Here is a 14,369-nt window from a genome sequence, read left to right as displayed (position 1 = left end):
TATATACAGTCCCGGCATGTTGAAATATTCCAATACGCTACACGGCACTGTCATTTTGCCAAATGAAATTATGATATAGACGTCAGGGTCTAAGCAGCAAAGAAGTTGTAACTTCCAGCACGCATGGTTACATGGTCATCAAGCGTGATATCATTGTCAACAGGCGTGTTAAAAGTGCCAGCATGCATGATTACTATACCAGTAAGCACAATGGGAGTGTCAGTGAGTAAATTGTAACAGCCAGCAGGCATTGTGTAATATTTACCTAAATATCATTCCATGGAAAAGAAATATTTATTAAACTCATTTTATTTGTTTTATAATAATTTTGGAAACACGCATTTTAAAAATGATAACGTAATTCTTATATATAAATAAACAATGACCATTAATCACGATTAATATCTCCTATAGGGGTCATGAAGGTAATTTATTTTGCATTAAATATGTGCATTGGTTAAGAACATGCACCGAAAAAAATCGGTTAATTATACGATACCTTCTTTACTTCGTCACAGATATGACTCTCGTAGATATCTATATCAAACATAAATGCAACTGCATGTGGTATGTAATACCTCCGGGTTGCATTCAAATAGCTTTTGAAATATATATCTAGTAAGTGCACGTTTACATACACAAGTTCATACTGGTTTCAATGTAAATTGTATCGAGATTAGTTTTACTTTAAAAATACATGTAATCCCAGAAAGAGTTTTAAAGGAAAAGATTTATTTCATTTTCTTATGAAAAAAAGATCATTCATGTTAATGTAAATTTTAGCCAATTTATTGTGCGTACCAGTTACCTCCCAACTTCTACTACATATGCCAGGCGCCAGGCGGATAGAAGTTGGTAACCATTCATTTAACTAGCTTGCGGCTCGCGAACCGGCCTTTTCGGAACGAGACCCATGACAAATGTAATATGACCCAAATTGCTCGGTGTGATTCTAATAAAAATTAACATTTTTATTTTAAGATATGATTATTGGTCGTAAAATATTCACACGCATACATGTAATGCACTTTTAATGTCAATATTTAACTATTATCTAAATAATATTTTGGCAATACCCGATACTGCTATACGAAAACGATATTCCCCTGTGATACAGAAACTATATCAGCAAAATAAAACTGTCAGTTTTTATTTTTATGGTATACTGTTACCATAAACATATCTCAGCATTTACAACGATCTCAGGTTTCTGCTCCACCACAAATGAATTTCATGAATAAAAATATCTGTAAAATATCTGCGGATCTTTTCAACTATGCACTAAAACCTTGATATAATGAAAATAAGTTAGTGCGGACTTTAACATGAGCAGCCGACATCCTTCAGACAGGCATTAAAAAGTCAAAACACATTGAACTGAACTACCGGATGCAAATCAGTTCATCTGCAAAAATTACACAAATTTTCGTACGAACACATAAAGAGAATACGCATAATTAAAATTGCAATAAAAATACGTATGTTGCAAGATAACACGACAACACCATTAAAAAATCCAATAAAACGGCACGGATAGCCAACTGTGAAAGATAATAAATTAATGAACAGGAAACTGTTATGTTTACAATATTTTATATTATAATTCACTATTTTGGGTGGATGAACCCTGGAATAGTTTGAGGGCGAAATTCAACGAACACGTTTTTATGTAAACATTTAATTTCGCAATGAATTCACAAACCTTATATTGATACGACATATGACAGTAACTAGTTTCAGAGTACCAATACATAACACACCCCCACACTAAGATTAAATTTATCAAGTTTCAGTTTTGACATAATAAACGGGTGGACTGAGTTTAAAATGTTCATACAATTTAAACCAACATTACTTTTAATCAGAGAATAAGTATAAAGAATAATAATGATGTTGAACTTCTAAATGTGAAATGGATATTTAGTCATAGAATGTTACTTTTAAACACTAGTTACACAAAACAATACAAACATTTAAATGAATAAGACTAGAAAACACAGACTAGAACTATAAAAATCCAAGTTTGAAATATCTTTCTGTATTAAGTATGTGTTACTCCACACAGTTTAATTTCAAATCAAAACGAATATAATTTCAACACAGAACAAAAAAAAATTGAACACATTATATGCACTTAAGCAATATCACGCAAAGGGGATTATTATGCCCCATTAACACTCATGATATTTTTCATAGATCCATTAATACACGTTTCTTAACTGTGCGTGAAGAACGCCTCAATTCGACAACAGGAGGCGGTTCTTTCGGTTTCGGTGTCGTAACTTTCGCCTTCTGAGGTGATGTAGGACCTGAACTTTCCACAGGCTGAGAAACACTTTCAACTGATGATTTAGACTGAGTTGATGGAATCACTGGATCAACGAAAATTTCTGGGCTTCCTGCAGGTGTTACATTAGCGGCTCTGAGCTGATCTGCGTGACGTCTCCAGGTAACTCCAGGATATATTTCCACATTGTAAGACACTGGACCAGTTTTGGTTTTAACTACTCCAGGAATCCATTTCTCATGCTTGTCACGGTAATCACGAATCATAACACTGTCCTGAACCTCGAAATTTCGCTCTACGTTAGAACGCACCATTTTTGCTTGGTTTTTGCTTACACGCTCTTCTAAGCTGGGTTTGATTTTATCCAAACGCGTAGTCAGATTGCGCCCTAACATAAGTTTGGCAGGCGTTTCTCCAGTAGTTGAATGTTCAGTATTCCGGTAATTCATTAAGAAACGAGACAATTTTGTTTGCAATGTTCCTTTGTCATTTGTTGAGGATTTCAATGCCTGTTTAAAACTTTGAACAAAACGTTCAGCGAGTCCATTCGTCTTAGGGTGATACGGAGCACTAGTAATATGCCTGATTCCATTAAGTTTCATGAAAATCTTGAATTCCTCACTAGAAAATTGAGGACCATTATCACTCACTAACTCATCACAAAGTCCAAATCCTGCAAACGTTGCTCGTAATATCTCAGTAGTTTTACTGGTGGATGTTTTGTTCATGATCTTCACTATCGGCCATTTGGAATATGAGTCCACAATTACTAGAGACATATGGCCCATAAATGGCCCAGCAAAATCCACATGAACTCTTGTCCAAGGTCGATTCGGGTATTCCCAGGGATGAATTGGAGCTTCAGGAGGACTAGGCTTCGCTGTGAGACACCCATAACATGATTGAGCAATTCCCTCCAAATCTTTATCGATTCCTGGCCACCAGACGTAGCTTCTTGCCAAGGATTTCATCTTGACAATTCCAAGATGTCCAGAATGCAACTCCTGTAGTACAGAATTCCGCAAGGAATAAGGGATAATTACTCTGAGACTCTGAGCTAAGTGCTTCTTTGTCAATTTGACTATAGTTCTTTTCAGCTTTATTGAGACTACGCGATGCAAAAGCTATCGGTCGCTCTGTACCATTAGGTAGCTTGTGACTGAGAACTGTTCCGATTCCGAAAGAGCTTGCGTCGCACGCGAGAATAATCGGTAGATCATGATCAGGATCATAGTTGATCAGCACAAGATCAGATGTTATCATCTCCTTCACTTTGGAAACTGCATCTTGACACGCTTTGGTCCACTTCCATTTAGCATTCTTGGTCAATAGTTGATGCAGGGGATGTAACACTGTTGCCAAATTTGGCAAAAACTTAGCGTAATACTGGACAACTCCTAGGAATGATCTTAGATCTCTGACATTTTTGATTGGCGGTGCATCTTTTATCGCGTTAATTTTCTCAGTTGTCTTGCGGAGACCATCTTTGGTAATCTCATGGCCACAGAACACCACTTTGTCATTCATGAACGCACATTTCTCGACATTCACTTTTAACCCGTATTCACTCAACCGACTCAGAACTTTTTCGAGTGTTTCTAAGTGTTCATTGTCATCCTGTCCTGTGACTATCATGTCATCTAATATTACTTCCACGTTAGGAATATCTCCTACAACCTGTTCAATCAATCTCTGAAAGATTGCTGGGGCTGATGCGATTCCAAATATATTATTAAAGTATTATATCGACTTTCTCCAGAACTCCATCTTTTACAAGACGATCTAACTCTTCTTCAATCTGCGGCTTCATAGCGAATGGCACGCTTCTAGCCTTTACAAACTTTAGCGTACTTTCTGGCTTTAACTTCAACTTAGCCTTAAAGTTCTTCACTTTACCCAAGTCTCTGTCAAATACATCCTTGTACTTGTTCTTAAGTTGTGCAACTCTGTCTAGGTTTAAGTTCCATATTTCTGTCCAATCTAACTTTAGGGCGTACAACCATTCTCTTCCAAACAAAGGGACTTTTCCTTTTCTCATTACATACAACTTCAAATCCTTCTCTTGACCGTGGATATTAACTTTGCACTTTATATAACCTTCTGGTAACAAGGTTTCATTTGAATATGTTTTCAATTTCAAGTCTGATTCATGCACTGTGTCATTCGGAAACAAGGTATCTTTCATCTCCATAGGAATTATAGAAACTCCCGAACCAGTATCTAATTCCATTCTGACCTTTCTGCCATTTACAATGTACTATCGGTTGTAACCAAATAGGTTCCCTATTCATTCCGGTGTCATGTTCATCTAGTTTGAACAAACTATCTATATCAATCTCTTCCTCCTCCACTTGATGTAACTTAGCTCTACCCTTTTGTTTCTTTTGCTGTTAACTAGGTCTTTGTTGCTGATTGCATGCTGGGGGAAATGTGTCCTTTCCGTCCACACTTATTACAGGTAGCGTCTTTGAATCTACATTGGTCAGGTTTATGGTTTGTTCTGTTACATTTTTAGCATGGTGATTCCCTTTTTAGTGCCTGTGGTTGTGTTTTTGCTATTTGTTTCTTTCTTAATGTCAGTTTATTCAGAGATTGGGTAGCTCCATGCAGCTCCTTAACGTCTTTCTGTGCACATTCCATTGCAGTGGCTAATTCAATGGCTTTCTCGTAGGTTAGGTCCTTTTCAGATAATAATCGCTTTTGGATACTTTCAGTCTTTAAACCACAAACAAATCTGTCTCTTAATGAGTCATTAAGATTTCCTCCAAATTTACAATGTTCCGCGAGTTTCCTGAGACTGACATTAAATTGACTCACAGTCTCATCCGGTCTCTGGTCGCGTTTCCAGAATCTAAAGCGTTCCGCAATTAACAGGGGTTCAGGGTTATAGTGCTCTGAAAGCAATTTGCAGAGTGCGGCATAAGTTTTATCCTTGTGTTAATCCGGTGAACACAAATCCCGCAATGTACCGTACGTTTTTGAACCGATCAGAGATAGCAAAGCTGGTACCTGCTTGCCATCGTCTACTTCATTGACAATAAAATACTGGTCTAATCTTTCTTTATAGCAAGTCCAATTTTCACTTGAATTGTCAAAAGGCTCAATTTTTCCAATGGAGGCCATTTTAATTTCAATTGTGTGTAGAATTCACTTTAGAAATTTTTATAAGCCTGACACAGAATCTTCATCCGTTATTATATAGATTTGTATAACCTGATGACAACGATGGAAGAATAGTTCGAACAGAATTTAGTCCGTGCCCAACAAGTAGCGTACAAATCGGACAGTACATAAATTCGGATAAAATTTCCGGCGATGACTGTCACTCTCCTGTGAAATTCAGGATTTTTTTTTATCACTATCATAAGTTAATCCTCGTCGCCAATTGTTATGTTTATATTATTTTATATTATAATTCACTATTTTGGGTGGATGAACCCTGGAATAGTTTGAGGACGAAATTCAACGAACACGTTTTTATGTAAACATTTAATTTCGCAATGAATTCACAAACCTTATATTGATACGACATATGACAGTAACTAGTTTCAGAGTACCAATACATAACAGAAACTAGCTAACCTCATATTAATCATGAATTATTTTCTATGTAACAGTGAAGTTGAAATCATTAATTCCATCTAATGCTTCTTTAAAAGGATAAGGCGATACACCAAGGAAAATTATAGCAGACTCATTTGTTTTTACGTGAGAAGTGTGACACTCTGATCGTACTTCCTAGCACCGACTTCGATGGAATTCCTTTATCAAAGAAGCAATTGACTAATAGTTACAAAAGAACAAATCTATCATATTTTTGAGTGTGCAGACATTTTCTACGATCGACATATGGCATTTTAGTGACTGTTATCGTGAAGGTAAGTGAATCCTTTAGAAATATTACACACAGTTAAACAATATAATATTACACTTGGTTTAACTGCATCTGTTCATTACAGGTAATAAAAATCAGTAACAACCCTCATGCTATCTTGCACCGGCTTAAACAGAGCTCTGTTTCATGATAAATGATGGTGATTCTACCAAGATGCCTGCCTGTGGTAAAATAATGCTCAGATGGGCACATAGGGTCCTTTAAAGCTGGGAAGTCGCCATAGACTGTGCCGTCCGACCAAAAATTTCAAAGACTCTTCGAGTTTCTACTGATTTGATATCATACGATAATACCGACAAAGATCACATTATATCAGTGATAACAAATAGAAGACAAAATATAATGTTTCAGTTGGAAGTTTCTTCAATTGCCGACAGCCAAGCTAGACTGTTATAAAAATAGCTTAATTCCAATATTACATTTAGACTGATGTTTTTCTAGGTAGCTATAGTTTTTGGATACCGATTTAATCTATTTTCAGTAGAATACCACAACGATACCATCTGACTGATGGCAACTAAAATACTTTTGAATCTATAAATAATTCCAAAAATAAAACAGGCGGATTGTTAATCTACTTTTTAAAATATTTGCAGCTGCTACGTGCAAACACTATTTTCAAACAGATAAACGAACAAATAGTAATGTTTTATCAGTGGAAGTTCCGAGACTCTTTGAAATGTATGGTCGGATTAACAAAGCAAATTAACAGTTACTCTGTTGCTATTTTGGGTGTGTGTGTTGGGGGGGGGGGGGGGGGGGGGGGTGGGGTTAACGTCACACCGACACAATTTAGGTCATATGACGACTTTGAAGGTTGCGGAAGACCCCAGGTGCCCCTCCGTGCATTATTTCATCACAGGCGGGCCTTTGGGTAGAATCAACGACATTCCAAAAGCCAGCTGGATGGCTTCCTCACATGAAGAATTTAACGCCGTTCCGTGTGAGGCTCGAACCCATATAGATGAGGGGCTAGCGATTCACAGTCGGCGACCTTAAATCCTCATCACATGTTTTAAGCTTTACCATTACTTTATATGAATATAATGTGTGTGCAAAGCTATAATCGTAATTGAATGTCGTGCAGTAACAATCAATTGTAAAAAAGCATCTAGTAGTTTTAGTGGTAGAACACATTTATACTGTGTTTTTATTCACATCTTTTGCAATACTATTATGTTTCCAGCTGATATTTTAACACATACGTATGTACATTTTTACATGGATGATTTTAGATATGCTTTACATTTTTACATAAATGATTTTAGATATGCTTTATATTTTATATGCTTTACATTTTTACATAAATGATTTTAGATATGCTTTACATTTTTACATGAATGATTTAAGGTATGCTTTACAATTGGCGTTTTCAATATAACTTCTTCTCGGCGATATATGACCATTTTGTGTCGATTCGCCGTAAAACCCAACTCCCTCACTCACTTATACTGTGTTTAGTATACGTGTTTTACGTATGCAATGTCTAAACCTAATACATAGTATCATTAGCATACATAAACTAGAATTTTCATGGGTTTATATAAACTGTATGTAGCACTTGTATGAAATTTGATTTTTGTTTACCTTTAACATGAACCATTCATTTCAAAATATTTCATACTATACTACACGATTTCAATTTAATATAAAATTCATGATGTCTTAATATTGCTTCCTTAGATAACCTCAGGTTAATAACATAGCTGAAATAGGGAAATGCATTTAAATATTAACAAAACTAGAACTCAATTTACATTGGTTTAACTGTTTAAGGTTTTTAGGCTGGCGATATTCGCCAGACTATTACAACCATATATCGAGTTTCTGTAAAGTTCAACAGGTGCTGAGACTGACAACACAAAATATAATTTTATGCGCAATTCAAATAGTCCGCCACGTTAATCAGTTTTGCCTTAGAGTTGTATAAAGATTGTTAAACTTACCTGTTTCAATAGATCTACTTGCGCAAACATGTTATAATAATGTTTTGTTTTTCTAACGGTAAATACTTGAAAGATAACATTAGAAAATATTACATAATGATGGTAAATTAATTCGCCTCCATGAATGAAATGTCCGTATGAATGGAACTAACTCAACGTTGACCGTTTCGTTATAGATTATGACCTCGGTCTATAAGGAGCTAAGTAAACAAATGCTGGTTCCGAGAAACAATCGTCGATATCAAGCATAATTTAAAGAATTTTCTCTTGTAACAATAGTTTTTAGCAATTAATTACTTGTAATTACAAGAATTTTGTTGAACTGATGTTACTGTATTCTATTCTAATAATAATAATAGTCATACTATCTTATTATTCAAATCTGGAACTATTTATTATCTTATGGGACAGACTTTCTTTTTTGTATGTATCTTAATTGTCATGTATAATCATTGTGACGCATGGTAATTCTTTTAAAACATAGTTATTGTTACATTACGTTTATTTAAGACTTCTTTAATTTGAGACGTGTTTGTCGAGAAAATTTAAGTAATTCTGATATGTGTATTTTTGTATAAATGTTAAATTATAAATTGACTGTATGACTGTGTGTATGTGTGAATGTGTATCAGTTGAAGGCCATACTGGAAATAAATTGTAAAATATCTGTATTTGTACACTTAGTATGTCACCTTCAGAAAATAAAGTTATTATTATTATTATTATATGAATTATACTGCGCATTATTCGACGACCTGACATAACGTGGAAAATAAGAAATATGAAATATCAATTAAAATGAACTTATAGTGATATGAGTTATGTCAGGTCTTATATTTAGGGCTTAAGTTTTAAGAAACTATTCTTTCAGATCATTTGCTATAGGTACTAAGGGACGTAATCTCTGCGTGATTGCCACAGTAACGTGATAAGAAACAAATGACCACATTATACCTGTTTTTAGGCTATTTTTATACTAAATTCGTTTTAAACATTCTGACGAATACTGAAAGATATAATGTAAAAAGCGCTTTGTCACCAATTTGCTTTAAGGGTGGGGTGTAGATGTAGCGAGTTTTGTTTAAACACACGTTTTCAACTTTTTTCAGGTTATATTAAGATAGTGGATCCGTATTGGTAATGTTTAACAATTGCACTAACTTGATACAGTTCTGAAGTTAACATATTTCGCACTGTGATTCATCTTTAAATGACTTTTACCGTGTCGTTTGTTTGTTTGTTTTTTATTTGTTAATTTTGTATAAGTTATGTCTTTTTTTTCCTCCAGCTGAAACAGAGACAAATTTCAAAGTGATAGCCATTGTGCAAAACGATCACAGAGAAATCATTTTACCAAATATTTTTTTAAATGAAACCTCAAAATAGTGCGTAACAATTATAAAACACAAAATAAAATTGGCAATAACAATTTTTCTGGGGAGCTTCGAGTAAAAGGATTTAATCGGAAAGAAATTAAGCTCCAACTTTTGAAAATTATGACCTTGCTCTATGCATTCATAAAGAACCATGGGGCAGAAATAAAGACTTTGTAAAAATAAATGCAAAATCAAGAACTTTTACAAATGTAATTAAGTATTTTTCAAAGATGTCTAAACATTCACCCTTCAGGTCAAATTCATTTAAAACAGCAAGAAATGACTAAAAAATGGCTAATCAAATTAAACCTTTCCGCTTTTGTACGACAGATCAATGATAATATGTCTTAAAAAAAACAACAGTTTATCTTACTCGAAAAAAGGAAAATAATGAACAAAGTTTGGTCCTAGTAGGGTTTGAACCTACGCCCTCGTGAAAAATTAGTTAAAGTAATCTCATGGTAGGAATTGAATACTCTTCAAAAAAAAAAAACATTATTACGGGTACGTCAATTTTCCTAACCATCGTATTAAGGAAGCAACATGACTAAACAATAATCATTAACAGTCCGGTTTATAGAGGGGTTCGAGCCCAAAATTTCCCTCATACCGACAAGAAAATCGCCCCATTTGATCAATGTTCATACATTCACACATAATGTGTGTGTTGGGTGGGGGATTGCTTATCGAAATATAGATGTTGTGTTTGTTACCTTTATATTTTATCTGATATTATGTCCCTCAATGTTTATTATCGCTTCGTAAGAAACATATATAAACGGTTATGGCACGCCAATTGTCCAATAATAACGTTAACCCAGGTTTACGGTAAAAAAGTAGAATTAACAATTACAGATAAACAAGGATTTTCGAAAGTAAAACCAGGTTTTTCTAATACTTACCCATATTTTCGGGCGAAAACACGCCCGTGAACCCAGGTTTCAACTAGGTTTTTCAATTGAACTTTGAATTTCGGCCGTTATTTTAAGTTCACGAGCGTGAACCTATGTTTACGGGAGTAAACATGGGTTCTCGGGTGTAAACCATAGCTTACGAACGTGAATATATGTTAACGATCGAGAACTTAGGTTTACAACCGTGAACATGGGTTTACAACCGTAAACATAGGTTAACGCTGGTGAACATAGGATAATGACCAAAAATCATAGTTTTGTTCGAGAAACCAAGTTTTTCGAACTTAAACCTACGTTCACTTTCATAAACTATGGTTCACGCTCGTAAACCCAAGTTCATGGTCGTAAACATAGGTTCACGTCCGTATACAATGGTTCTCGGCAATCAAATTATCCAACAATTACATTCTTTGTCGAAAAACTATGATTATCGAATACTAACATAACTTTTCGAGCGAACACACAGTATAACGGGCTTAAACTATAGTTTACTCTCTTAGACCCATGTTTACGTCCGATAAACTAGATTTCTCGATTGAACTTTAACTTGGATGCACAAGTTAATCAAGATCACAACAATACCCTATGCTCGCCTTAGTTTAATACGGAAACCCCATAATATCTAAGATTTTGCAAACATCTTTCCCGCACAGTTTTCATTCAGTGTTTTGTGGTAGCCAGCCTTTCTGTACTTTCAGTACTTTGATTATCATACCGTTTCATTACAGCATTTTGACATGATATCTGGCCAATGGACATTACTGTCTTCTTTACAATGCCGGAAAATTCACCTTTTATCTTTATATGCATGAAAACGTTTCAGTAAATAATACTAAAGTTTGCTTGTAACGATATGCAAGTTCGATTTTGAAGTAACAGAAGTAAACCCCGTAGAATGCGAATTCAAATGTTGTTTAAATATAGATTTCTTTATTGTTCTTTTTCAATTTTGCATTGCGTTTGACACATTTATAAGAAATAAACTTGGATACAAATTTATAAGTAGTAAAATTGTAAAAATTTTAAAATCCACAAAGTTAACGAAAAAAAAAATGTTATTTTGTGTTATGGTGCATACGAATTGTATGATTTGTAAAATAAATTCGATAAAAACAACGTGGCCCACTCTCGACCACACATTTTATAAATGATATTACAATTAATGTAAACATGTCATTTGCGAACTAATTACAATATTCTCTTCACTGCAATCTAAAGACAACTCTTCATAAAACAAACGTCCGTGTGAATTCTCCTGTGTTTGTTATTCCAAACGTTCCAATAGTTTTATTTACAGTTGAGATAAATATTTCATTTTACCTAGCCCCGAACTATCAAAATAAAAAAATAACTTCAAGGTAGTAGCAGAATGGTCTTCACCCGTTTATTTTTTTCTGTAGAATATAAGAAAACGTCATTCAGCGTGCCTGTTATATTTGAGTTTTAGTTTAACACTGGCACAATTATATCATATGTCAACTTCCCAGCATTTGGTGGTAGAGGAAGATCCCAGGTTCCCCTTTGTGTTTTATGTCAGGCACGATGGGTCACTTGGATAGGTCCATTGATCTTCCATAAGCCAGTCTGATGGCCTCCACACATGATAGCACGCAATACCCATAGAGAGTTTTTGAACGTACAGCGAAAACGCGGAAGTGACTTGAAGCCAGCAGCCTTAACCACTTTGCCATGGAGGTCCCTTTTTTTATAAGTTTGCACTGTTATCTACTAAATATTGATTTTGTTAGTAATGGATCTATCATTTACTTTTATTTTGAAGTTAACTATAATTACCGAAATATCTACTCTTTTGAAGCGTTCAATATTTTCTTACCAAATAGGATCTGAAAGCTAAAAGATATCACCAAGCCTCAAAAAGAAGAAAACAATAAACCTCTTGTTTTATTTGGGCTTAGGAGTAAGAAAGAGAGATATATCTTGACAAATATTGCTGAATGATGTATGAATGTATGTATGAATATATAAGGTTTATTTGATTCAACTTGATTAAAAGAACAGTAATAACATCTCATATTTAAAAGTTGATATATTGTAGATTTGTACTGATTATATGCATTGACAGACACATTTGGATATTTGTACATATGCATTAAAAGCAAAAGCGAATTTTTTAGTCTAAAGTTATTTATCTGATTACATTTGCCCTAAATGTGTATCATCCCAACGTTTTTACAGATCTAATTAAAATATCGAGCAACGCACATTCACATTAATCTCTGGCGGCTATAAATCATTGTATTTTATTTCAACATGTCGCCATTTCAATCTTTCTTATTACTAAAAACATTTAGTGCCCTAAACACATATTACTTTCAAAGGAATAGTTATCAAAAATACCTTCTAGTCTGAAAAGAATGCTTTGTTATTGGGCATACAACATGTCAATTAGTGTAATGTTTTCCAATGAAAATACCTAATATGCAGTCTAAAAGCGTGCTATACCTAAAATGCGATTTTGCAGTACTCATTTTATGTTATACGCTCAATTTTCTGTTTGTTATATGCTTACAAATGCATGTAAGACCGACACTATTTATAGGTTATTAGCTTTGTATCGGGAAATATTGATTATATTGCGCGACTTTAGGAGCGCAATATTCTTAGCTTGAAGAACGAGTGCATATTTCCCGATGCAAAGATAATAACCTTTTTATTACATACGTATCTACGTATAAATATTATGTAAATATCATAAATATGTTCAATAGCCTGAATAGGATTGATAATACTGAACTAAAATGAAAAAAAAATTGTGCAAGAACAAACACTGAATTACGTCACGCACCCAATATGAAATTCAGACGTCAGTATATGGAAAAATATTGACGTTTCCGGTACCAGTGTAACTTAACGGGGAATAGAAACGAGTATGTAATAAGAGAACATACGGAATTATGTAGGATGTCGTCCTGCGTTATTCATGCGCTAAAGATAACCATATAAACTATCGAGCAGTGGTATAGAATATTGAGTCATTTTGTTTAAAAACAATTTTTGCCAATAGAAGACTTACTCAACACGCATTCAAGATTTACGGCAATTAGACAATGATTTCGCTATACCAAATATATTTTTATAACTTTTCGGCGCAATGTCGATATTTTGTTTAATGTAATCGGAAAATCATTTCAGATTAAAACACGAAAAATGTAAACAATCGATATGCGTAAATGATTTGACAACTGCAGAATTATATGTTTCGACTGACAAGGAAAAATTAGTTAGCCTAGCTTAAACTATGATTGAGATTTTCTGCAGTTACTGTGTACATGCAACAAGAACATTTTACGAGTTTCATAAAGACGACCCACAAAGTGAAATACATATGTATATAGGGAAATATTTCTCTGTTAAGTGTCAGAAATTTCATCAAATAGAAAAAAAATCTCTTTTGAACCGTGAAACTTTACAATCATTTTGGTACATTTCATTGATTTACCATTAAGCAGGATACAACTTTTTCAATAAAACTTCATTATTCTTCTGATATGCATATTTATGAATAGCAAATCATACCATTAATCGCAAAAGACATGTCAGCTAGAAAAAAAACAAACAACATGTGTTAAAAAGATGCTATGGAAGAGGTATTTCTGTATGTCTTAGAAGGAATATTATGTTTTATTACGAAAACACGCAGACAAAAGTTCTTTTTGACTTATCATTTAATCTTCTTTCTCTTTGGCCACACCAAATTAATTACCTTTTCTACGGATTTATAGTAAAAATGGAGGGAATGAAATAGTTTAAGTTTTTGAAGAGTGAGTGAAAAATACAAAAATAATAAAAAGTTACATTCCTTAATGTGATGACCTGATAAAATACGGTTACCATTGTATTACATAAGCAACAATTAGAATGTATCTCCCTTTTACTCATGATAACAATACTAAATACTTGATTTAATTAGAAAATGCCATACATAAAGAA

General features: G+C 34.0%; 1 protein-coding gene across 1 annotated transcript; it reads right to left on the bottom strand.

Annotated features, from left to right (window-relative positions):
• Positions 1-2,190: 2,190 nt before the first annotated feature.
• Positions 2,191-3,066, bottom strand: LOC128559234 (uncharacterized protein K02A2.6-like). Its single transcript, XM_053550460.1, has one exon. The coding sequence runs from the start codon at positions 3,064-3,066 to the stop codon at positions 2,191-2,193; it is 876 nt and encodes a 291-aa protein (XP_053406435.1).
• Between the last annotated feature and the right edge of the window lie 11,303 nt (positions 3,067-14,369).

This window comes from Mercenaria mercenaria, chromosome 9, assembly GCF_021730395.1.
Source record: "Mercenaria mercenaria strain notata chromosome 9, MADL_Memer_1, whole genome shotgun sequence".
Classification (NCBI taxonomy): domain Eukaryota; kingdom Metazoa; phylum Mollusca; class Bivalvia; order Venerida; family Veneridae; genus Mercenaria; species Mercenaria mercenaria.
Note: the sequence above shows the minus strand (reverse complement) of the source record. Positions and strands in the feature narration are given on the sequence as shown.